Below are 26,031 nucleotides of genomic sequence, written 5' to 3' on the forward strand. Positions count from 1 at the left end.
GGGCCATTTAACTGTGGGGGGAGGCGGCAAACAGCTAGCGGTGCTCTGGTGCCGCGTTAGCCCCCGTAGTTAGCTGCCGGCCCCTGAACCTAACATCACCTCTGTGTTCCGGCTGTGGGCGCTCACATGTCCGACTCTGACTGTCGACCGTGAACCTCACATGCCGAGGCTAATGTTAGCCACATGCTAACGCTCCACCACCGGAAGCCAGTAGCAGCTAGCGTGCTAACAGACACTTGTACTGATATAATGGCGATAATGTTCCCGCCACAGTTACAGAAATATTAAAGATGTTTAATATAAAGTTACAAACATCTAAACCGCAGAAGTTCGGAAACACCAAACACGCCAACAGACAGAACTTCCGGTCTTCTTACAAAATTAAAGTCCGTTTCTTCTTCACGTTTATCTCGAAACACAATAATTACTATGAACAATAATCATATTATTGCGTTAACATTGACCTAATTTGACCTGAAATATATTTCCACAGTTTAAATAATCGTGACTAATCAGAGTTTAGGCTAATGTTAGCCTGTTAGCTGGTTAATGCTCGTCAAGGCCTTCTAAAAGTGATTTATTCTTTAACGCAGTCAGTCTGATGATGCCACATATTCCTTAAATCCATTCCTGATGAATTGCAGCATTTAACTGATGTTCTGTCTGTGTTTGGTTAATAATATGAGAATTTACTGTTTTAAAATCATCTCCACTGTGTGTGAGTATCTTTCCTTCAGATGAGTGCACTGCTGTCTCTCTCAGGTGTCCTCATTATTAACACAAGGATAATAATCAACATTCAGGTGAATATCTGCACCTGAAGTGAGTCAGCAGGTCTGTAAATGCATCGTGAAGAGTTGACAGGAGGAAGAACATGGACGTCTGAGTACTTTTAAAGCCAGTACTCCAGTACTTTAAGTCAAGTAAGTCTTGAAAGGCTCTGAAACGCTCCTGGTGGGAAGGAGACGTAGAGAAACGACGATAGGGCGCCGACGTCTGTTCATTTTGAACCATAACACTAAGAAGGATAATCAATAATAATCAGTTTCTACAACTTTTAAATCCACATCTGGTGTCAAATGATGGATTTCTTTAGTGAGTCTGAGTAGTAAGCAGGAGAAGAAACGGAGAGGTGTTTTACTGTGAAAGGATCTGTGACAGGATGCTGTTACTCCCCCCTGAAATGTTTACTGACAGTTGAAGTTCAGACTAGAAGTGAAAGTACTTCTTTTTCCTGTCCTGAGGAACTGTGTCTGTGTGTCCTGCTCCTCCTCGTCAGAGATCTTCTACCTGCTGCTCCTCAGGTCCTCTCACCTCACTGTCAGTTATCTTCTGACCTTGTTCACACGTTGTGCTTTATTTTAATTTGTTAGGCACTATTTCTCTGCATCCACTGAGACACTTTACACTTTGTATTCTTATTTTGATCTTTACTTAATTACTAGCCTTTCTGTAATTGCTGGTGATCTTATCTTCTCTTAAACATGAGGATCTGATGTGCTCTGCTGGTGAACAGGAAGTGTTTCTGAGCAACAGGAAGTGATCAGAGAGAGAGAGCAGGTGATCAGAGAGAGAGAGAGAGCAGGTGATCAGAAAGAGAGCAGGTGGTCAGAGAGAGAGAGAGAGCAGGTGATCAGAGAGAGAGAGAGAGCAGGTGATCAGAGAGAGAGAGAGAGAGAGAGCAGGTGATCAGAGAGAGAGAGCAGGTGATCAGAGACAGAGAGAGAGAGAGCAGGTGATCAGAGAGAGAGAGCAGGTGATCACAGAGAGAGCAGGTGATCACAGAGAGAGAGAGAGAGCAGGTGATCAGAAAGCAGGTGATCAGAGAGAGAGAGAGAGAGAGCAGGTGATCAGAAAGCAGGTGATCAGAGAGAGAGAGAGCAGGTGATCAGAGAGAGAGAGAGAGAGCTGGTGATCAGAGAGAGAACAGGTGATCAGAGAGAGAGAGAGCAGGTGGTCAGAGAGAGAGAGCAGGTGATCAGAAAGCAGGTGATCAGAGAGAGAGAGCAGGTGATCAGAGAGAGAGAGCAGGTGATCACAGAGAGAGAGAGTAGGTGATCACAGATCTCAGATCTGTTGCACCGGCGTTGCTCATTGGCTCACGGGAAGTGACATCATCAGCTGAAGGTAGGGTCACGTGTCCTGTGTCCTGTGTGGTGTTGGTGACGGATTTGGGAGCGATGATGATCATGTCTGATCTGTCGCAGTTGAGTTTGAGGAGACTCTCAAATCCAGGGTTTACTTTCAGTGTCAGGCTGGACGCCATCTGTTGGGTGGAGATGTAGAGCTGGACGCCATCTGTTGGGTGGAGATGTAGAGCTGGACGCCATCTGTTGGGTGGAGATGTAGAGCTGGACGCCATCTGTAGAGGAAATAGAGACCATGACGGCGTATGATGCTACCAAGTGGGAGCATGTAGAGGATGAAGAAGAGAGGACCGAGTATTGAACCCTGGGGGACGCCCTGGGACAGAGGAGCTTCTTCTTCTCCTTCCTGTTTTATATCATCTGTAGCTCCTGGCCTTTGGTGTGATGGTGGACCTGGAGGAGACATTCGGAGGAGGGGTCCACTGAAACAACACATTCCTTTATTAGTCCTGAGGAGGGGAACTGCAGCAGCAGCTCACCGACGCTAGTCTGGACCCAGAAACAGACTCAGAATCAGTTCTATCTATAAATCCTCATGATGAGACTCACTGCTGACATTTATCTGCTTTTCTTCTCCGTCTATCTATTTCTAATCCTCAAAAAGGGACTGAAGGTGAAGGGCAAAGCAAGAATTCATGCGATAAAACTGAATGAATACAGTAAAAAGGCTTCCAGCCTCGCTGCCCGGCAGGAATCGCTCCTGTAAACAGGAACCTGATTACCAGCCACGCCCGCTCTCCAGAGGACAGCGCAGGGCTGTTCTGGCTAAAAGTAAAAGTTGTGTCACGTTGTCAAGTTAATCTACTGATCTATCTCTATATCCGCTCTGAGCTGTGTTTGGATGAGCTTCAGTTCAAAAACATGATTAAAGCTTTGGTTTCTTCACACAGGATGGTATGAGGTGTAACATGGGGGGGGGTGATATTAGTCCTGTTATTGTTATTCACATATTAACTACTGTCATGTTTCTCTATCAGAGCTGGTCTGATCGATCGTCAATATAAAGAATATTGATTAGCACAAGAACACCTTTATCATTGTTCTTTCCATCCCCCGGTGCTGCTGACGGTCCGGCCTGCTCGCTCGCCACCATCAGGTGGTGAATCAGAGGGACAAAGGAAAACGTTTCATACTGATCCGGACTCAGTGGATCCAGTTTTCTGATCCACCTGATTTCTTCAGCGTGACAGACGATCAGAGAAACAGAAAAGTAAAAACACGACACCACAGTCAGAACTGGAGCCATCTGGTGGTTCAAACACTATTTATTCACACTTTCATGACGTAATCTCAGGTGATCAATTAATGGATTGTAATATAATGAGGTGCAGGTTAAGGATTATTAAAGGATCTTATTTCTACCCCTTAGAGCATTCAGTTCTTTTTTAAGGTGGAAACTGAGGGACATTGATCGATGATTTTTTGGGTTTTACTGGTTGAAAAGATTATTAGGTCCCAATCATCCTCCATTAATTGACTCCAACTTTGGATCTGAACCTTAAATAAGAAGTCCAGGAAGTGAAGCAGCTTTTAAAGGCTTTTTTAGAACATCCTCAGATTCTCTGTTCTGGAGATCAAACAGAACACAAGGTGTGTTTTAATCACTGAAGTCAGTTTCTACGCCGATGTCTCCGCTGTCCCGTCACCGTAAAGCGTCCGTCTGTCCGTCAGCTCACAGCCGAACTGTTCTGCGAAGGCGTCCAGCAGGTGAGGGACGGCCTCCTCCACGCCCGCGTCCCTCTGCAGCTCAGCGCTCAGTGACGTCACACCTTTACCTTCGATACCACACGGCACGATGTGGCTGAACCACGACAGGTCGGTGCTGCAGTTCAGAGCCAAGCCGTGAGACGTGATGTAGCGACCGCAGTGGATTCCTCCAAAGACACAACGAGAAACAGAGAGGTCAGAGAGAAGATCAGAGAGAGTCCACCTGGAGGAGGTTCAGGTGGTTTAACTCAGTACTGATCACAGTAACAGCTGCTAGCAGCAGGGTTAGCATTAGAAGCAGGTACCGACCAATCAGAGGATGCTTCTTTATACCGACTGATACCGACCAATCAGAGGACGCTTCTTTATACAGACTGATACCGACCAATCAGAGGACGCTTCTTTATAGACTGATACCAACCAATCAGAGGACGCTTCTTTACAGACTGATACCGACCAATCAGAGGACGCTTCTTTACAGACTGATACCGACCAATCAGAGGACGCTTCTTTATACAGACTGATACCGACCAATCAGAGGACGCTTCTTTACACAGACTGATACCGACCAATCAGAGGACGCTTCTTTACACAGACTGATACCGACCAATCAGAGGACGCTTCTTTACACAGACTGATACCGACCAATCAGAGGACGCTTCTTTATACAGACTGATACCGACCAATCAGAGGACGCTTCTTTATACAGACTGATACCGACCAATCAGAGGACGCTTCTTTACAGACTGATACCGACCAATCAGAGGACGCTTCTTTATACAGACTGATACCGACCAATCAGAGGACGCTTCTTTATACAGACTGATACCGACCAATCAGAGGACGCTTCTTTATACAGACTGATACCGACCAATCAGAGGACGCTTCTTTATACAGACTGATACCGACCAATCAGAGGACGCTTCTTTACAGACTGATACCGACCAATCAGAGGACGCTTCTTTACAGACTGATACCGACCAATCAGAGGACGCTTCTTTACAGACTGATACCGACCAATCAGAGGACGCTTCTTTACAGACTGATACCGACCAATCAGAGGACGCTTCTTTACAGACTGATACCGACCAATCAGAGGACGCTTCTTTACACAGACTGATACCGACCAATCAGAGGACGCTTCTTTACACAGACTGATACCGACCAATCAGAGGACGCTTCTTTATACAGACTGATACCGACCAATCAGAGGACGCTTCTTTACACAGACTGATACCGACCAATCAGAGGACGCTTCTTTATACAGACTGATACCGACCAATCAGAGGACGCTTCTTTACACAGACTGATACCGACCAATCAGAGGACGCTTCTTTATACAGACTGATACCGACCAATCAGAGGACGCTTCTTTACAGACTGATACCGACCAATCAGAGGATGCTTCTTTACACAGACTGATACCGACCAATCAGAGGACGCTTCTTTATAGACTGATACCGACCAATCAGAGGACGCTTCTTTATACAGACTGATACCGACCAATCAGAGGACGCTTCTTTACAGACTGATACCGACCAATCAGAGGACGCTTCTTTACACAGACTGATACCGACCAATCAGAGGACGCTTCTTTATACAGACTGATACCGACCAATCAGAGGACGCTTCTTTATAGACTGATACCGACCAATCAGAGGACGCTTCTTTACACAGACTGATACCGACCAATCAGAGGACGCTTCTTTATACAGACTGATACCGACCAATCAGAGGACGCTTCTTTATAGACTGATACCGACCAATCAGAGGACGCTTCTTTACACAGACTGATACCGACCAATCAGAGGACGCTTCTTTATAGACTGATACCGACCAATCAGAGGACGCTTCTTTATACAGACTGATACCGACCAATCAGAGGACGCTTCTTTATAGACTGATACCGACCAATCAGAGGACGCTTCTTTATACAGACTGATACCGACCAATCAGAGGACGCTTCTTTATAGACTGATACCGACCAATCAGAGGACGCTTCTTTATAGACTGATACCGACCAATCAGAGGACGCTTCTTTACACAGACTGATACCGACCAATCAGAGGACGCTTCTTTATAGACTGATACCGACCAATCAGAGGACGCTTCTTTACACAGACTGATACCGACCAATCAGAGGACGCTTCTTTATAGACTGATACCGACCAATCAGAGGACGCTTCTTTATAGACTGATACTGACCAATCAGAGGACGCTTCTTTACACAGACTGATACCGACCAATCAGAGGACGCTTCTTTACACAGACTGATACCGACCAATCAGAGGACGCTTCTTTATAGACTGATACCGACCAATCAGAGGACGCTTCTTTACACAGACTGATACCGACCAATCAGAGGACGCTTCTTTATAGACTGATACCGACCAATCAGAGGACGCTTCTTTACACAGACTGATACCGACCAATCAGAGGACGCTTCTTTACACAGACTGATACCGACCAATCAGAGGACGCTTCTTTATAGACTGATACCGACCAATCAGAGGACGCTTCTTTACACAGACTGATACCGACCAATCAGAGGACGCTTCTTTATAGACTGATACCGACCAATCAGAGGACGCTTCTTTATAGACTGATACCGACCAATCAGAGGACGCTTCTTTACACAGACTGATACCGACCAATCAGAGGACGCTTCTTTATACAGACGGTGGAGACGTCGTCTTACCGATGGCACAGATCTTGTGGTCTCTGACCCAGACTCCGGTGTGAGGAGATGTGGAGGCTTCAATGCCAAAGCGCCTGCAGACGGAGATGATGGTCTTCTCCAGCTCACAGACATACCAGCGAACACTCTGAGAACCAGATCAGACGTTAAAAACTGGTCTGCTCACATCAAACGGCATCAAACTTGTCAGTGTACCACCTCAGACCTTCTTGAAGCCGCTCAGGTTCAGGACCGGGTAGCAGACCAGCTGTCCCGGCCCGTGGAAGGTGATGAGTCCTCCTCGGTTGGTGCGGTGGATGTCGGCCCCCAGCAGCCGGAGGCGGTCCAGCAGGTCGGTGGGGTAAGGTTTGTGGCGGATCCCGGTGGTGTAGACCGGCGGGTGCTGACATAGCAGCAGAGCGTGAGCCGGACCGGACTGGTGCCGGTTCACGTAGACCTGCTGCAGCCGCAGGGCCTCCTGGTAGGAGACCAGGCCCAGACGGACCACCTCCACCACCGGCCTGCTGCCCCGCATCCTGGACTGGAGACCAGGACTGGAGATTAGGACTAGAGACCCGGACAGGAGACCAGGATAGGAGACCAGGACAGGAGACCAGGACAGGAGACCAGGACTGGAGACCAGGACAGGAGACCAGGACAGGAGACCAGGACAGGAGACCAGGACTGGAGACCAGGATAGGAGACCAGGATAGGAGACCAGGACTGGAGCAGGAGACAATTACCAGACAAGCACTCAGTTAAAGCGGCTCAGGTGGTGTTTAGGAGGTCTTAAGGTGGTGTTGTTGTTTTGTCCTGGGGGGTCTCAGGTTTGGACTGCTGGTCTACAACCAGAACATGTGGATCTCAGTCTGGTTCAGGTGTCTGTCTGGGCCCTGTAAGTGTCTTTATTGATCAGTATCAGTGTGATCAGTCCCTTAAAAACTCACTGACTGACTTCTTTAAGGGACAAAGTCTGAAATTATGAGAAACTAAATCTAGAAATCAGAACCAGTTACTCTGAAGAAGCATCTCCACCTTCAGTATTTCATGTTTTGGTCTAAACTCCGTCACAACCACCTTTAACCCCCCCCCCCTTATTGTTTCCTCTGTAATAATAATTATTGATCAGTAATCATTAATCAGTCCGGGGGGGTTCAGCTGCAGAGTACTGGTTTTACCTCCAGCTCTCTCACTCTCTCCTCCAGCTGATCCGCTCACTGGGCGCCGCCATTGTTGTTGTTCACTTCTTCCACTTCCGGTGTCTGCTGCCACCGTCTGACAGGAAGCCAAAGCCTTTCACAATAAAACTCAAATGACTTCATCTCGTTTACTGACTACACATCCACACGGACCTTGTATCTGATTCATTTTTTATTGTTATATATTTATTTCTTCATTTTCATTTATTTTTGGCGAAACGTGCTGCGTTCACGAGCTCCCTGCAGTGTTCAGGTGCCTTTTAATATAGTGTGAAATAAAAGTACTTTTACAGTATTTTACCTTTTCGGCAAAAGAAGACCTGATAAACTAGTGGACAGAGAAACGGTGTGTCCAGTTTAAAGCAGCTGAGGGAAGTTTAAAGGAAGATAAAACACACTAATAATTCCACACAGATAAATTCAGGGGTCACGACAGAATCATTAGAACAACAGGTGAGCACACACACCAGACTCCATTCACAAAAACAGTGATTTTAGCTCACAGGACACAGGAGCTGCTGCTGTCACCTTCACATGAGCAGGAAGAACAGGAGGAAACCTGCTGGTCTGTGTGGGAACCCGGAGAACCAGAGAGAACCCACACCACCAGGAGGAGAACATGAGAACAGTCAGCAGGACTGTGGACTTGATGTTCAGTGACGCCCCCAGGTGAGGCCTTCAGGGGGCGTGTCCTGCAGGGTGTGTTTGTTTTTGTTTTTCCTCCTCAAAACAGGAAGAGCGCAGACGGACGCTGATTGGCTGAGCGGCTCAGCCCCGCCCCCCCAGAGGAAAAAGTTTAACAACAGAAAGTTTGAGGAGGGAGGAGCCAACATGGCGGCGGGCACAGCAGCCGGAGCTCCGACACGCAGCTGTGAGTAACAGCAGGCCGGCTGGGAGCGTCTGTCAGCGGGGAAACGGCATGAAGCGGCCCGGCCCGCGGGCATCATGGCCGCTGTGACCGTGACACACTCCGCCGGAGCGCCGGGGCGCGGCCGCCCGGTCCCGGCTGCGGGAGGCGGCGACAGGTCGGCGGAGACCTGGAAGAGACACATCGTCCGTCAGCTGAAGCACCGAGACCTGAACCAGCACCACCTGTTCCAGGACCTGATCCGCTTCTGTAAGACAAGTTTGAAGTTGTCACCGTCAGTGTCACCAAACTCCATTCAAAAATCTGTCAATTCTAGAGTCCTCGGCAGCAGGCTGAGGCAGAGCTGTTTCAGCCGTCTGCAGAAACAGAGATTTGTTGAATGGAGTTTGGTTCAGAAGAATCTCAGCTCCAGGTTCCTGCTATAACACTGTAATCCAGTGGATAGTTCTTCACTCAGTTTCTAATCTTGGCTTGAGTTTGGTTCAGAGTCGTTCTACCTGGTGTCACACCTGGAGAACAAGGATCTCTCTTTATTTAAGAGATTTAAAGAGATTTCCGCTGCCAACTGAGACAAAAAGAAGATTATTTAACGGGATCCTTCCTGTTTTCATACCTGCTAAACAGTCAGAGTAACCAAACTCAACAGAAAAAATCTGTTACTCATGTTTGAGTAGTTTCAGTGTCTGAAATCACCGCCCCCCCCAAAATAAACTGAGAAACTGTGTCTAGAGTAAACAACAAGTTCCTTTATTGTGGCGGTGTTCAGGGACAGGAAGCTGTCAGAAAACAGAACCCCATGTTGTTCCACTTCCTTCTCCCAGTGATTCATCACCATCCTGCTGCTGGAGGAAACGTCTCTCCTGACAGACGACCACTCAGTGAATCACAGACACACAACAAGCCTAAAGAGATATTCATGTTTTATATTCTGTTTGTGTCAGACCTACATTTTATTTTCCTTTTCTGAAGTTTAACCCAAAGAATTAAAAAGACTTGAGTGATGAGAAAGGCAGGAATCTTAAATGTTACAAATTTTGAATGGAGTTTGGTTTGAGCGTCTCTGTTGCAGTGTTTTTCATCAGTTAGCTCTGGAGCTACTGCTAGCACATGACATATCTCTGACAGGTGCGTTACCTGAGACAGGAAGTCCTGGTCAGGTGGACACGAGGATCAGTCTGATGCTGTTCTCTGTCTTTTCAGACTCTCAGCTGCTGGAGAAAAGCAGCCTGGCCAAAGGAATGCTGAGCTGCTCCGCCAGGTACCCTGATGTCCGATAGTACCTGAACACACCTGAGCACACCTGGTGACACAGTCAGTGTGATGATGATGATGATGATGATGATGAAGGTGTGTTTGTTCTGTGTTCCCAGACGTCCCTCCTGTGACAGCATCTCCTCTCTGCTCCACCAGAACAACCTGCTGAGGACGACCACAGGAGAGGTACACCTGGTGACATCATCACCGGCTCCCTGACTCTTGACTCTTCTTCTTCTTCCTCCTCCTCTTCCTCCTCCTCCTCTTCCTCCTCCTCCTCCTCTGACTCCTCCTCTGACTCCTCCCCCTCTCTTACAGTTGGCCTATCAGGTTGTGGAGCTGCAGCAGCAGATTAAAATCAAAGAATGTTTCCTGGAGGAGCAACATGCCAGGTGAGTCACACACACCTGAACCTGTCTGCTCACCTGTCAGCCCTGAGCAGTGACATCATCAGTCACTGTGGATCCTCACAGCTGATTGGTTCAGTCAGACCAGGTGTCAGCAGGTGGTAAAATACTGCGATGATGACGATGATGACGATGATGACGATGATGACGACGTCTCCTCTCTGTGATCAGACTGCTGCAGGTGGAGCGGCGGTGGGCAGGTGCGTCTGATGAGCGTCGGGAGCTGCAGGAGCGGGTGGAGCGGGTTCAGGAGGAGAACGGGGCGTTGAAGATGGAGTACGACGGGTTGCTGGAGCTCCAGAGGGCGGCGGAGACGAGACTCCGTGAGGAGAAGGTCCGAGGGGGACACCTGCTGGAGGACATGATCCACCTGAAACAACAGGCCGCCGCCCGCATGAACAGCCGCAACGAACGCAGGTCCAGGTACCTGAACACACCACGCACACCAGTTCAGCACACCTGGACCACCTCACACACCTGTTCATCCCGCCTGAAGGCACCACACGCACCTGAACGCACCTCACAGACCTGTAGATCACCACACCTGTACAGAGGATGCCCGGGTCCCTGAACGCACCGCTGCTGTCTGTGTGTTTTCCTCAGAGCTCGTGAAGCCAACCTGCAGAAGGAGCTGCAGTCGGCTGCCAGGTCAAAGGTCACCGTGGACAGGTAAGATCCACCTGGTCGGGAGTGTTTTGGTAAATTTAGAGGAAAACTGATGAACCAAAGTGAGCAGCAGGTTTAATAACAGCTCTTATTTTGGTAGTTTGACCACAGCCACTGATAAACTACGTTCTATCGCTCTCTGCACACACACACCAGACTCCATTCACAAAAACAGGGATTTTAGAGCTGCTGCTCTGCTGCCGCCTCCATCAGTCAGCGTGAGCGGTTTAACGGCTGTTTGTGGTTCGTCAGCAGTCGAAGAAAGAAAATCCAGAGGAACCTCCTGTTAGCGTCCGTGGGTCATCTGGAGGCTTCAGTAATAAATCGAGACCGTTTCAGATCCAGTTAAAAACTCCTGTTGGACCTCGACTCTGTGTTTCAGCTCCTCGGCTCCGACCTCCAGATCCACGTCTCCGAAGAACGGAAACGACACGGAGTCCACGGAGAGGGGACACGCTCGCCTCTTCAGGTCCTCACCCCCCCGTCACTTCTGTCCAGACTCTCTGTGTTCAGGCGCTGGGACCAGGTTTCCTCTAAAACTCTCACACTTTCTTTCATTCGCTCAGATCGGCATCGGCGACGTCCCCGAGGATCCTGACGTCCATCAGAGGCCTGTTCCAGTGAGTCCTCGTGTCCCCGGTCCGGACCAGACGTGTGTATTAACATGGGTTCTATTAATGAATGACTGTGAAGGACATGTGACTGTGATGTCAGCAGGAAGAGGCGTGGCCACTCAGTCAGCAGCCTGGAGGAGGATCTGATGTGTCCCACTGGGATCTGTCTGTCAGCCAGGGTCCCGAGGAGAGCCCTGCAAGTCCTGGTAGTACACTGGGTACACGCTGGGTACACGCTGGGTACACACTGAGTACACACGGGGTACACACTGAGTACACCCTGGGTACACACGGGGTACACACGGGGTACACACTGAGTACACACTGGGTACACACTGGGTACATACGGGGTACACACTGAGTACACACGGGGTACACACTGAGTACACACTGGGTACACAATGGGGTACACACTGAGTACACACTGGGTACACACTGAGTACACACTGAGTACACACTGGGTACACACGGGGTACACACGGGGTACACACGGGGTACACACTGGGTACACACGGGGTACACACTGGGTACAAACGGGTTACACACGGGGTACACACGGGGTACACACTGAGTACACACTGGGTACACGCTGGGTACACGCTGGGTACACGCTGGGTACACACTGGGTACACACGGGGTACACACGGGGTACACACTGAGTACACACTGAGTACACACTGAGTACACACTGGGTACACACTGGGTACACACGGGGTACACACGGGGTACACACTGAGTACACACTGCATATATTTAATAGTAACTCCCTGTCTCCCCCCTGTGGAGGTGAGACAGGCTGCAGCACTCCACACACACACACACACACACACACACACACACAGTAACACACACACACACAGTAACACACACACACACACACACACACAGTAACACACACACACACACAGTAACACACACACACACACACACAGTAACACACACACACACAGTAACACACACACACACACACACACACAGTAACACACACACACACACAGTAACACACACACACACACACACAGTAACACACACACACACACAGTAACACACACACACACACACACACTCTCTCTCTCTCACAGTGTTTCTGTGTGTTTGACAAAGAGCTCCTCTGTCTGTGTGTCACTACCCATCATGCACCTCTCTGTGAAGCTCCACGTCTCCTCTGTCTCGTCCTCTAACTCGTCTCCACTGCAGGACCTCGGCCCTCTGGGTCCTGGTTCCCCTCAGAACCAGAACCTTGAAGAACCCTCAGAGTCTCTGGTGTCAGAAGAGAACAGAAGCATAGACAGAAGTCTTTCTGTTAAAGGGTCACTCCGCTGTTTCTACCCCCTTAATAGATACATAGAAATACTTTATTGATCCCCGGAGGGATCTCTGTGTCCACATCCTGGTGTGTGAGTGACTGGTAGGTAGTAAAAGTGTTGGAACTGGTCCAGTAGATCACCTCAGCCAGCAGACACCAAACGGGCTGCAATGGCTGCAACGTGATCCTTTGGGACAACTGCACCTGATCACAGTAGGTCCACTAAAAGAGCTTGTTTGATCCACTGACAGGCTCAGAGTGTTATTCTAAGTGTGTGACAGCATCATGGAAAGGATCCCTACAGAGAGAGACCTGGAAGATCCTTTTGGTTTAACCACAAACAGCACACACACCAGACTACATTCACTAAAACAGGGATTTTAGAGCTGCTGCTCCATCAGTTAGTTTGTCTGCCTGCCTGTCTGCCTGTCTGTCTGCCTGTCTGTCTGTCTGTCTGTCTGTCTGTCTGCCTGCCTGCCTGTCTGTCTGTCTGACTGTCTGTCTGTCTGTCAGGAGGCCCATGAGCAGGGCATCAACGCTGTGAGGTTCAGCTGCAGCTCAGACCTGCTGGCAACCGGAGGAACAGACCGAGTCATCAAGCTGTGGGAGGTCAGAGCAGGTACAGTATGTAGTACTGTGTAGTACTGTGTAGTACTGTGCAGTACTGTGTAGTACTGTGTAGTACTATGCAGTACTGTGTAGTACTGCGTAGTACTATGCAGTACTGTGTAGTACTGTGTAGTACTGTGTAGTACTGTGCAGTACTGTGTAGTACTATGCAGTACTGTGTAGTACTGTGTAGTACTGCGTAGTACTATGCAGTACTGTGTAGTACTATGCAGTACTGTGTAGTACTGTGTAGTACTGTGTAGTACTGTGTAGTACTGTGTAGTACTATGCAGTACTGTGTAGTACTATGTAGTACTGCGTAGTACTATGCAGTACTGCGTAGTACTGTGTAGTACTGTGTAGTACTGTGCAGTACTGTGTAGTACTGTGTAGTACTGTGTAGTACTATGCAGTACTGCGTAGTACTGTGTAGTACTGCGTAGTACTATGCAGTACTGTGTAGTACTATGCAGTACTGTGTAGTACTGTGTAGTACTGTGTAGTACTATGCAGTACTGTGTAGTACTGTGTAGTACTGCGTAGTACTATGCAGTACTGTGTAGTACTGTGTAGTACTATGCAGTATTATGCAGTACTATGCAGTAGTAGTACTATGATGATGTGCTAAGTGTGATGAGGTCGTGACCTCCCTGATGATGTCATCAGGCTCACTGACTCACAGGGGGACTCTGGACGGCAGCACAGAGGGCGTCACCTGCGTGGAGTTCGACCCCACGGTGAGTAGCACACCTGGACCCCCCCACTGTCGCTGCCATGTCTGACAGTCTGGTACCTGTCTCTCCTCTGATACCTGTCTCTCCTCAGGGCTCCAGGGTCCTGGCGGCCTCCTATGATAAGTCGGCCCTGTTGTGGCGGCTGGAAGAGTCCGTTCCCAAGGTAACCGTGACCACCTGACCACCTGACCACCTGAGCACTTGACCACCTGAGCACTTGACCACTTGACCACCTGACCACTTGACCACCTGACCACTTGACCACCTGACCACTTGACCACTTGACCACCTGAGCACTTGACCACCTGACCACTTGACCACCTGACCACCTGAGCACTTGACCACCTGACCACCTGACCACCTGAGCACTTGACCACCTGACCACCTGAGCACCGGCAGACTACATGACAGTGTGAACATCTACACTTCCACCTCTCTGTCTCACCTGTCCGTCTCACCTGTGTGTCTCACCTGTTCGTGTCACCTGTGTGTCTCACCTGTCCGTCTCACCTGTGTGTCTCGCCTGTGTGTCTCACCTGTCCGTCTCACCTGTCTGTCTCACCTGTCCGTCTCACCTGTGTGTCTCACCTGTCCGTCTCACCTGTGTGTCTCACCTGTGTGTCTCACCTGTCCGTCTCACCTGTGTGTCTCACCTGTGTGTCAGCTGACCCTCACAGGTCACAGCAGGAAGGTGACAGCGGCGAGGTTCAGCGGTCTTCATCAGGTGGTGACAGGAAGTGCAGACAGAACCATCAGACTGTGGGACCTCCACAGAGCCGCCTGTGAGTCTGATCACTAACTGATCACCGATCAATAACCTCCCCAGTGATCAGGACTGATCAGGTGGATCTGTCCTGCAGGTGTGCAGGTAGCTGAAGTGGCGTCGTACTGCAGTGACCTGGTTTGTTCAGAGAACTGTGTCATCAGTGGGCACTACGACTGTAAGATCAGAGTGTGGGACACCAGGTACCTCACCCACTCACACCTCACCCATTCACACACCTCACCCATTCACACACCTCACCCACTCACACACTCACACACCTCACCCATTCACACACCTCACCCATTCACACACCTCACCCACTCACACACTCACACACCTCACCCACTCACACACCTCACCCACTCACCCACTCACACCTCACACACTCACACACCTCACCCATTCACACACCTCACCCACTCACACCTCACCCACTCACCCACTCACACACCTCACCCATTCACACACCTCACCCACTCACCCACTCACACACCTCACCCATTCACACACCTCACCCACTCACACCTCACCCACTCACCCACTCACACACCTCACCCACTCTCACCTCACCCACTCACACACCTCACCCATTCACCCATTCACACACCTCACCCACTCACACCTCACACACTCACACACCTCACCCACTCACACACTCACACACCTCACCCACTCACCCACTCACACACCTCACCCACTCACACACCTCACCCACTCACACCTCACACACTCACACACCTCACCCACTCACACACTCACACACCTCACCCACTCACACACCTCACCCACTCACACCTCACACACTCACACACCTCACCCACTCACACACTCACACACCTCACCCATTCACACACCTCACCCACTCACACCTCACACACTCACACACCTCACCCATTCACACACCTCACCCACTCACACACCTCACCCATTCTCACACCTCACCCACTCACACCTCACCCACTCACACACCTCACCCACTCACCCACTCACACACCTCACCCACTCACACCTCACCCACTCACACACCTCACCCATTCACACACCTCACCCACTCACACCTCACACACTCACACACCTCACCCATTCACACACCTCACCCACTCACACACCTCACCCATTCTCACACCTCACCCACTCACACACTTCACCCACTCACACACCTCACCCATTCACACACCTCACCCACGCACCCACTCACACACCTCACCCACTCACACACCTCACCCACTCACCCACTCACACACCTCACCCATTCACACACCTCACCCACTCACACACCTCACCTATTCACACACCTCACCCACGCACCCACTCACACACCTCACCCTTTCACACACCTCACCCACTCACACACCTCACCTATTCACACACCTCACCCACTCACACACCTCACCCATTCACACACCTCACCCACTCACACACCTCACCCATTCACACACCTCACCCACTCACACACCTCACCTATTCACACACCTCACCCACTCCCACACCTCACCCATTCACACACCTCACCCACTCACACACCTCACCCACTCACACACCTCACCTATTCACACACCTCACCCACTCCCACACCTCACCCATTCACACACCTCACCCACTCCCACACCTCACCCATTCACACACCTCACCCACTCACACACTTCACCCACTCACACACTTCACCCACTCACACACCTCACCCACTCACACACCTCACCCACTCACACACCTCACCCATTCACACACCTCACCCACTCACACACCTCACCCATTCCTCTTCCTCTCCAGTCATGTCGTTTGCTTACTGCAGTGTTTCACTCCTCCACTTCCCTGCCCCCCCAACACCTCTCAGTCCTCAGTCATCCTTCTGGCCGTCACCATGGTGACACCCCATCTCTCTCTGTTGCCAAGCAACAGCTCAGCCCAGAGAGCCCCCCCCCCCCCTCACCTGAATTTGAACCAGCTGATGATTGACAGGTATCACCTCCAATCACACACCAGCATCAACCTTCCCGGCACCTGATTGGACAGTCATATCACTCCTGAGCTGTGATTGGCCAGATCTCCATTAGTGTTTAAATGCTGTTTTCAGACTGAAGGACGTTTGACACAAAACCCCAAAGCAGCAGAGAGAGATGGCAACAAGCATCATCTTCATCATCATTAGCATCATTAGCATCATTAACATCATCATCATTAGCATCATCATTAACATCATCATCATCACCATTAGCATCATCATCATCATTAGCATAATCATTAGCATCATCTTCATCATCATTAGCATCATCATTAATATCATCATCATCATTAGCATAATCATTAGCATCATCTTCATCATCATTAGCATCATCATCATCAGCATCATTAACATCATCATCATTAGCATTATCATCATCATCATTAGCATCATCATCAGCATCATCTTCATCATCATCATCAGCATCATTAACATCATCATCATTAGCATTAGCATCATCATTAGCGTCATTAACATCATCTTCATCATCATTAGCATCATTAACATCAGCATCATCATTAACATCATCATCATCATCAGCATCATTAGCATCATCTTCATTAACATCATTAACATCATCATCATTAGCATCATCGTCATCATCATTAGAATCATTAACATCATCATCATTAGCATCATCATCAGCATCATCATCATCAGTAGCATCATCATTAGCGTCATTAACATCTTCATCATCATTAGAATCATTAACATCATCATCATTAGCATCATTAACATCATCATCATTAGCATCATCATCAGCATCATCATCATCAGTAGCATCATCATTAGCGTCATTAACATCTTCATCATCATTAGCATCATTAACATCATCTTCATCATCATTAACATCATCATCAGCATCATCATCATCACTAGCATCATCATCATCATTAGCATCATCATTAGCATCATTAACATCATCATCATTAGCATCATCATCAGCATCATCATCATCAGTAGCATCATCATTAGCGTCATTAACATCATCATCATTAGCGTCATTAACATCATCTTCATCATCATTAACATAATCAGCATCATCATCATCAGCATCATTAGCATCATCTTCATTAGCATCATTAACATATCATCATTAGCATCATCGTCATCATCATTAGCATCATTAGCATCATTAACATCATCATTAGCATCATCATCATCATTAGCATCATTAGCATCATTAACATCATAGTTAACATCATCATCATTAGCATCATCATTAGCGTCATTAACATCTTCATCATCATTAGCATCATTAACATCATAATTAACATCATCATCATTAGCATCATCATCATCAGTAGCATCATCATTAACGTCATTAACATCTTCATCATCATTAGCATCATCAGCAGCATCATCATTAGCGTCATTAACATCTTCATCATCATTAGCATCATTAACATCATCTTCATCATCATCAGCATCAGCATCATCAACATCATCTTCATCATCATTAGCATCATTAACATCATCTTCATCATCATGAGCATCATTAACATCATCATCAACATCATTAGCATCATTAACATCATCATCATCTTCATCATCATTAATATCATTAACATCATAATTAACATCATCATCATTAGCATCAGCATCATCATCATCAGTAGCATCATCATTAGCGTCATTAACATCTTCATCATCATTAGCATCATTAACATCATCTTCATCAGCATCATCATCAGCATCAGCATCATCAACATCATCTTCATCATCATTAGCATCATTAACATCATCTTCATCATCATTAGCATCATTAACATCATCTTCATCATCATTAGCATCATTAACATCATCTTCATCATCATGAGCATCATTAACATCATCATCAACATCATTAGCATCATTAACATCATCTTCATCATCATGAGCATCATTAACATCATCATCAACATCATTAACATCATCATCATCATCATTAATATCATTAACATCTTCATCATCATTAGCATCATTAACATCATCTTCGTCGTCATTAGCATCATCATCATCATCATCATCATTAGTATCATTAACATCTTCATCATCATTAGCATCATTAACATCATCTTCATCATCATTAGCATCATCATCATCAACATCTTCATCATCATTAGCATCATTAACATCATCTTCATCATCATCATCAACGTCATCTTCATCATCATTAGCATCATTAGCATCATTAACATCATCTTCATCATCATTAGCATCATTAGCATCATCATCAGCATCATTAGCATCATCATTAGCATCAGCATCATCATCATCATCATCATCTTCATCATTAACATCATCATTAACATCATCATCATCTTCATCATCTTCATCATCATAAGCATCATCATCATCATCATCAGCACCATCTTCATCATCATTAGCATCATCATCATCATCATCATCATCAACATCATCTTCATCATCATTAGCATCATCTTCATCATCATTAACATCATCATAAGCATCATCGTCAGCTCAGGTGAAGGTGAGGATGAAGGTGAACTCACCTGTCCTGTTGTCTTCCAGGTCGGTCAGCTGTTTCCAGGAGCTTCCTGCTCAGGGTAAAGTCACCTCATTGGACATCAGCTCTGACCAGCGTCAGCTGCTCAGCTGTTGCCGTGACGACTGCCTCCAGCTGGTCGACCTGAGGAGGCGGAGCAGCGAGCGTGTGTGCTTCAGGTAGAAGACTGACAGGTGAACATGTCAGCTGGTGTGTTTGTCACAGTGCTCACTGACTGTCTGTCTGTCTGTTTGTCTGTCAGAGCTGAAGGCTTCAAATGTGGCAGCGACAGCACCAAGGCCATCATCAGGTGAGTCCACGCACCTGTACACAGGTGAGCCACTATGTCAGTGACCAATCAGAGGACGCTTCTTTACACAGACTGATACCGACCAATCAGAGGACGCTTCTTGATACAGACTGATACCGACCAATCAGAGGACGCTTCTTTATACAGACTGATACCGACCAATCAGAGGACGCTTCTTTATACAGACTGATACCGACCAATCAGAGGACGCTTCTTTATACAGACTGATACCGACCAATCAGAGGACGCTTCTTTACACAGACTGATACCGACCAATCAGAGGACGCTTCTTTATACAGACTGATACCGACCAATCAGAGGACGCTTCTTTATACAGACTGATACCGACCAATCAGAGGACGCTTCTTTATACAGACTGATACCGACCAATCAGAGGACGCTTCTTTACACAGACTGATACCGACCAATCAGAGGACGCTTCTTTACACAGACTGATACCGACCAATCAGAGGACGCTTCTTTACACAGACTGATACCGACCAATCAGAGGACGCTTCTTTACACAGACTGATACCGACCAATCAGAGGACGCTTCTTTATACAGACTGATACCGACCAATCAGAGGACGCTTCTTTATACAGACTGATACCGACCAATCAGAGGACGCTTCTTTACACAGACTGATACCGACCAATCAGAGGACGCTTCTTTATACAGACTGATACCGACCAATCAGAGGACGCTTCTTTATACAGACTGATACCGACCAATCAGAGGACGCTTCTTTATACAGACTGATACCGACCAATCAGAGGACGCTTCTTTATACAGACTGATACCGACCAATCAGAGGACGCTTCTTTACACAGACTGATACCGACCAATCAGAGGACGCTTCTTTACACAGACTGATACCGACCAATCAGAGGACGCTTCTTTACACAGACTGGGGGCACATGATGAGAGCCGCACTGATCCCCGTCTGCTGTTTGATCTCCACATCAGTTATTCGCTCGTTTGAACGATCATGTGATCACAGATCCGCGTGTTTCAGATCACAACATTTCACCAGGATGATAAAGGGAGGGGGTCATTTTCTGCTGTTGCCATGACGACAGCAGGATCAGGATGCCTCACGTCTGTTCAGACGCTAAAAATATAACACACACACACACACACACACACACACACACGGCTCCCTGCTGGGTTCTGTCTTGAGCTTCCACACCGATCAACATAAATCCACCCTGAATATGAAATATTCATGTGTTCAAACTGACAGGACACACACACACACACACACACACACACACACACACACGCACACACACACACACATGATGGTGAGGCATCACATCCAGGTCTGCAGGTCTGCAGGTCTACAGGTCTGCAGGTCTGCAGGTCTGCAGGTCTACAGGTCTACAGGTCTACAGGTCTGCAGGTCTGCAGGTCTGCAGGTCTACAGGTCTACAGGTCTGCAGGTCTGCAGGTCTGCAGGTCTACAGGTCTGCAGGTCTGCAGGTCTACAGGTCTACAGGTCTACAGGTCTGCAGGTCTGCAGGTCTGCAGGTCTACAGGTCTACAGGTCTTCAGGTCTGCAGGTCTGCACCCTGACCTGCTGGACCAGCTGATGAGAAGCTCTGCAGGTTTGCCCTCAGACGTCCTTTCCTCCCTCAGGTGTAATCAGATCCAGGATCCTCACACACAGGTGTGTTGACCGCTGCACGGGTCCTGACTAGCGCGGCAGCTGTTCAGTGCATTGTGGGATTTGTAGTATGAGAGGTGGGAGTGTACCGACGGGCCGTTCTTAATAGTCACATGAAATGATCTCGTATACAAGTGTTTCTCAGGCCGCTCGTATGTTAGAACGCCCCCCCTTAAACGAGGTGGTGTGTGTGGAGGGGTTCGTCCTGATGAAGGCGTCCGGAGTCTTCAGGCGGCTGCTTATTTCCTTCCATGAATCTAAATAATAAAATAATAAATAAGAAATAAAAGATTAAATAAGTAAAAATAACATGGACCCTGAACCTGACGTGAGACCCCAGAACTTTGACTTACAAGTCCCAGGTCAGGTTTGGGGCTAGCAGAGCTCTTCCAGGATCCTGGTCCTGGTCCCATGCCGGACCCTGTGACTCTGACCCCATATTCTCTCTCCTCAGTCCTGACGGCTGCTTCCTCGCTGCTGGATCAGCAGACGGTGCTGTTTACATCTGGAACGTCTCCACCGGCAACCTGGAGACCTGCCTACCTGACAAACACAGGTGAGCGGCCGCAGGTGTTTATCAGCTGATCAATACATGAACCAATCAGACACAAGAAGACTGGCTTGGATTTAAATCGCCACAAAATTTAATAGAAAGATCAGAGACCCCAGGACGCTGCCCTGAGGGACTCCACATGTTATTTAGCCACAGTAAACGTTGTACTGTTCCTTTAATAACCCCACTGTCTGTCCTCAGCTCGTCCATCAGTGCCGTGTCCTGGTCTCTGTCCGGCCAGTACGTCGTCAGCGTGGACAAGAGCAGGCTGGCCGTCCTCTGGAGTGACATCTGACGTTGTCATGGCAACACCCCACACAGCACGCCGCACCTTAAAAAAACAAAGTGACCTGAGTGCTGTTAAAGGGAACGGTCGTGTTTTTAATCAGACAAAAGGGACGTGAAACTTTCTGCTCTTAACTTAAGTGGAGGTCGTTTAAGTGGTGACCTGCAGCCACACAGGGAAACATTCCTGCGTCGTTTGAATGTTTTTATAAAGTATATAAAAAGATATTCAGTCATATCAGAATCATGTTTACAAGGAAGTTTACAGAAACAAGTCATTCGTCTCGTTTATTAGGAGCATTCAAAAGCAGAAAGTAAAACCTTATGAGTTTGTTGCTTTAGCAGAAAAACCAAAAAACAAGACGATGTCGATGTATAACACAGGAGAACCTAAAGGGTAGCATCACGTTATCAGCCTCAGCTAGCTTCAGCTAGCATCAGCTAGCTTCAGCTAACTTTGGTTTGCCCGTGTGATGTTTCTGCCTGATTGTAGCATCATTTTTCAACGTTGGCTCAAAGGTCGGCCATTTTTCACCCCCCTGCTCTGTTGTGGCTAAAGTCAGCTGCAGGCAACTTTAAACTCGTCTGAGCCTTTTAGCTAATTCGTTAACGTTTTGGCAAATGCTGTTAGCAGCTCCTGTTTGCGGGGTGGCCCTGGACGGACAGACGGACGTCTCAGGCAGGTTCTGACACGTCTTTCTCTCTCTGATTTCTAGGTGTGTTTTACTTCATCACAGGAACTTCGGTAAAAGTATCTGTGGTTCATCATTTATCAGCTCCAATCCAACAGGATCCGTCAGGTTTAGTCGCTGCAGTCAGAACAGAGACCCCACTGCCCTCTAGTGTGCTGGAGGTGCAGCTACAGCAGCATAAGTACACAGTGATCAGGTAGTTTAAGGAGAAACATGATGAAAAACAGAACTATGTGATTTTAGTGAGGAGGCTGATGTGTGTAGAAACATACGTGTCTTCATCCTGTGAGACTTCTTTTATTTAAGACACTCATGACGCCTCGACCTTTGACCTCTGTGCAGAGGACGATGCTCCTGAGGGGACTTTTATTTTGAAGAGTTGGTGTTATATTTCCAAAGTAAACAAGGAGTTGATGGTGAAGGTTTCCCAGGGTCAGTCTGGTCCTGGTCCTGGTCCCTCTGCAGCTCTCCTTTAATTCCCAGTTTGGCGTGTCAACTTTGAAGTCAGCAGCTTCAAAGAGAAAAGTCAACGCCCCGTGCAGCGACCGCTGTAACGTCTGATCCTCGCCGTCGCTTATCCTCCACTGATTAAAGCAAAGAGCTGAGCAGGTCCAAACCTCCAGGGTCCTGTGGTCCTCTGGTCCTCCGGTCCTGTGGTCCTGTGGTCCTGTGGTCCTGTGGTCCTCTGGTCCTGTGGTCCTGTGGTCCTCCGGTCCTCTGGTCCTCTGGTCCTGTGGTCCTCCGGTCCTGTGGTCCTGTGGTCCTGTGGTCCTGTGGTCCTCCGGTCCTGTGGTCCTCCGGTCCTGTGGTCCTGTGGTCCTGTGGTCCTCCGGTCCTGTGGTCCTGTGGTCCTGTGGTCCTCCGGTCCTGTGGTCCTGTGGTCCTGTGGTCCTCCGGTCCTCTGGTCCTGTGGTCCTGTGGTCCTCCGGTCCTCTCCTGGCTCAGAGCCCAAATGACCATAAAAAGGTCAAATATAATTAATTTGCTTTCATGATGAATGTTTTCTGTGTCTGGTTGGTTGAGCTTTTATTTTGGAATGTTCAGTTTCACTGACTGTTTCCTGTGAAGAGCGGCGGCTTTTATTTCTGGTCTGTTTTCTGTTATTTATTATTTTGCTGGTTTGGAACTTTTAAAAGAGTTTGTAGTTTGTGTCTTGTTGAGCTCAGAGACAAACTGCTGAGCCTGTCAGTCGTCACTGAGGGCGTCAGTCTGTCCAGTAGCTCTAATCCTGGTCCCACTCTGGACCTGTTCTGTTGTCTACAGGGTTTGGAATCGGTCCAGTAGCCTTAACATGAGCTAAGAAAGAAAACAGCAGGTATATCACTCGCCACCAGACTCCATTGATAAAAGCACCAATTTTACCTCACACAGCTCAGGAGTTGCTGTACTAGTTACTAGTTACTAGTTACTGTGACTGTGACTGGTCGTTTTAACTTGTTAGTGTGGATCCAAACCGACCCTTTAAAACCCCAACACAGACGCACTGACTGATGGAGGCAGCAGCAGAGTCCTGGGAGCTAACCCCCCCCTGATGTTCACACTGTAACTGTGTCTTTGCTCCTAATAAACTGCTTCCTAACCCTCAGGCTTCACTGCGTCCTCATTGATTTGTCGTTGTGGAGTTTTAAAAATCTGAGGTGATGATGATGATGGTGATGATGAGGAGGGTGATGATGAGGAGGCTCTGGGCTGTTTCACGCTGAGCTCATTAATGAGGAAACAGGAAGCAGCTGCTGCCACCGGCCCAAAGATGGAGATACTGAGAAATAATATGAAGATATAATATGAATTAGAGGGGAGACGCTCCAGTGTTTTAAGTGGGATTTTCAAAATAAAAGTTGCTACAGCGCCACCTTTAGCAACAGCCTGAGGGTCTGAGATGTGTTCAAGTGGCCACGCCCTAAATTATGCACGACTTTAAGCCTTAATATCACTTCAACGCCTGAGTCACATAAACATGAGCGAGACAAACGGTAACAGTAACCATAGCAACAGGGACGCAGTCAGAGCCTCAGTTAACGATCCAGTGAACACTGCAACCCTACATCACATCTAACTAGCACAGCGTTAGCTTTGTGGCTAGCCTAATGTTAGCTTTGTGGCTAGCTTAACGATCCGTCCTATGAACAACGTTTGTCTGTTCCAGATGTTAGTCAGACCCCCAGGTGTTACCATGGAAACAGAAGTATGGCCCTCTCAGGTTCTGACACCACGTCATGTGACCTGTAAAAGGGTTTTATTTGATGGACGCAAAAATGAACTGAAATAGATGAAAAAGAAATACCTGCAGCAAGGCTAATGCTAACGCTAACGCTAAGATACATAATGAAATAAGGTAAAGTAAAAAGATCAACTGAACCTTCAACTGAAGGAACCAGTAGATACTTTGATCTAAATGAATATTGATGTCTGATCGATCAGCAGAAACAAAGCAGACAGTTTATTTAGTGAAGGTCAAATAAAGCCCCTCTGTCCTCCGGGGGGGTCGTTTGGTTTGAACACATTTACTGCTAATGACTCTGACAGGAGGAGGAGGAGGAGGAAGAGGAGGAAGAGGGGGTGAGTTAAAGAGGCAGAGGAGGAGGAGGAGGAAGAGGGGGTGAGTTAAAGAGGCAGAGGAGGAGGAAGAGGGGGTGAGTTAAAGAGGCAGAGGAGGAGGAGGAAGAGGGGGTGAGTTAAAGAGGAGGAGGAGGAAGAGGGGGTGAGTTAAAGAGGAGGAGGAGGAGGAGGAGGAAGAGGGGGTGAGTTAAAGAGGCAGAGGAGGAGGAGGAAGAGGGGGTGAGTTAAAGAGGAGGAGGACGGGTGGATTCTGTCGTTTGTTCAGTCGGAGCTCAGATGGAGGTTTTTCCTCCTGCTGAGAAGAATCTGACGGCATGACGACCACTTCCTGAGAGAGAGAGAGGGAGGGGGAGAGGGAGGGGGAGAGAGAGAGAGAGAGACAGAGAGAGAGGGAGGGGGAGAGAGAGACAGAGAGAGAGGGAGGGGGAGAGAGAGGGAGAGAGAGAGACAGAGAGAGAGGGAGGGGGAGAGAGAGGGAGAGAGAGAGAGAGGGAGGGGGAGAGAGAGAGACAGAGAGAGAG

At 48.2% G+C, this 26,031-nt stretch overlaps 2 protein-coding genes and 1 long non-coding RNA gene across 4 annotated transcripts; 2 read left to right on the top strand and 1 right to left on the bottom strand.

The window, feature by feature from the left end:
• The first annotated feature begins 1,525 nt into the window (after positions 1–1,525).
• Positions 1,526–3,489, top strand: LOC139199546 (uncharacterized). Its single transcript, XR_011584143.1, has 3 exons — positions 1,526–1,953; positions 1,990–2,127; positions 2,249–3,489. It is a non-coding gene; the product is annotated as an uncharacterized lncRNA (long non-coding RNA).
• Positions 3,401–7,819, bottom strand: lipt2 (lipoyl(octanoyl) transferase 2). The gene is made up of 4 exons (XM_070828587.1): positions 7,710–7,819; positions 6,758–7,254; positions 6,553–6,679; positions 3,401–4,021 (listed from the first exon to the last, which is right to left on the bottom strand). The coding sequence occupies exons 2-4, from the start codon at positions 7,064–7,066 to the stop codon at positions 3,765–3,767; spliced, it is 693 nt and encodes a 230-aa protein (XP_070684688.1). The 5' UTR covers positions 7,067–7,254; positions 7,710–7,819; the 3' UTR covers positions 3,401–3,764.
• Positions 7,820–8,582: 763 nt separating this feature from the next.
• LOC139200560 (protein Atg16l2-like) lies at positions 8,583–22,564 on the top strand. 2 transcript variants are annotated; one of them, XM_070829882.1, is made up of 18 exons: positions 8,583–8,847; positions 9,799–9,856; positions 9,969–10,038; positions 10,171–10,244; positions 10,431–10,682; positions 10,863–10,928; positions 11,308–11,394; positions 11,492–11,545; positions 11,640–11,745; positions 13,359–13,464; positions 14,121–14,191; positions 14,280–14,351; positions 14,853–14,970; positions 15,049–15,154; positions 19,471–19,623; positions 19,707–19,754; positions 21,876–21,977; positions 22,176–22,564. In XM_070829882.1, the coding sequence occupies exons 1-18, from the start codon at positions 8,676–8,678 to the stop codon at positions 22,267–22,269; spliced, it is 1,809 nt and encodes a 602-aa protein (XP_070685983.1). In that variant the 5' UTR covers positions 8,583–8,675; the 3' UTR covers positions 22,270–22,564. The 2 variants fall into 2 exon arrangements, with proteins under 2 accessions (XP_070685983.1, XP_070685984.1); XM_070829883.1 differs by having other exon boundaries at positions 11,643–11,745.
• Positions 22,565–26,031: the final 3,467 nt, after the last annotated feature.

This window comes from Pempheris klunzingeri, chromosome 4 (genome assembly GCF_042242105.1).
Source record: "Pempheris klunzingeri isolate RE-2024b chromosome 4, fPemKlu1.hap1, whole genome shotgun sequence".
NCBI classification, from domain to species: Eukaryota; Metazoa; Chordata; class Actinopteri; order Acropomatiformes; family Pempheridae; genus Pempheris; species Pempheris klunzingeri.

Coding starts and splice junctions, on each gene's coding strand:
- lipt2 (XM_070828587.1), bottom strand. CDS start 7,066: ATGCGGGGCAGCAGGCCGGTGGTGGAGGTGGTCCGTCTGGGCCTGGTC. Junction 6,680..6,757: donor ACCTGAGCGGCTTCAAGAAG/GTCTGAGGTGGT, acceptor TCTGGTTCTCAG/AGTGTTCGCTGGTATGTCTG. Junction 4,022..6,552: donor CCACAAGATCTGTGCCATCG/GTAAGACGACGT, acceptor GTGTCTTTGGAG/GAATCCACTGCGGTCGCTAC.
- LOC139200560 (XM_070829882.1), top strand. CDS start 8,676: ATGGCCGCTGTGACCGTGACACACTCCGCCGGAGCGCCGGGGCGCGGC. Junction 8,848..9,798: donor CCAGGACCTGATCCGCTTCT/GTAAGACAAGTT, acceptor CTGTCTTTTCAG/ACTCTCAGCTGCTGGAGAAA. Junction 15,155..19,470: donor ATCAGAGTGTGGGACACCAG/GTACCTCACCCA, acceptor GTTGTCTTCCAG/GTCGGTCAGCTGTTTCCAGG.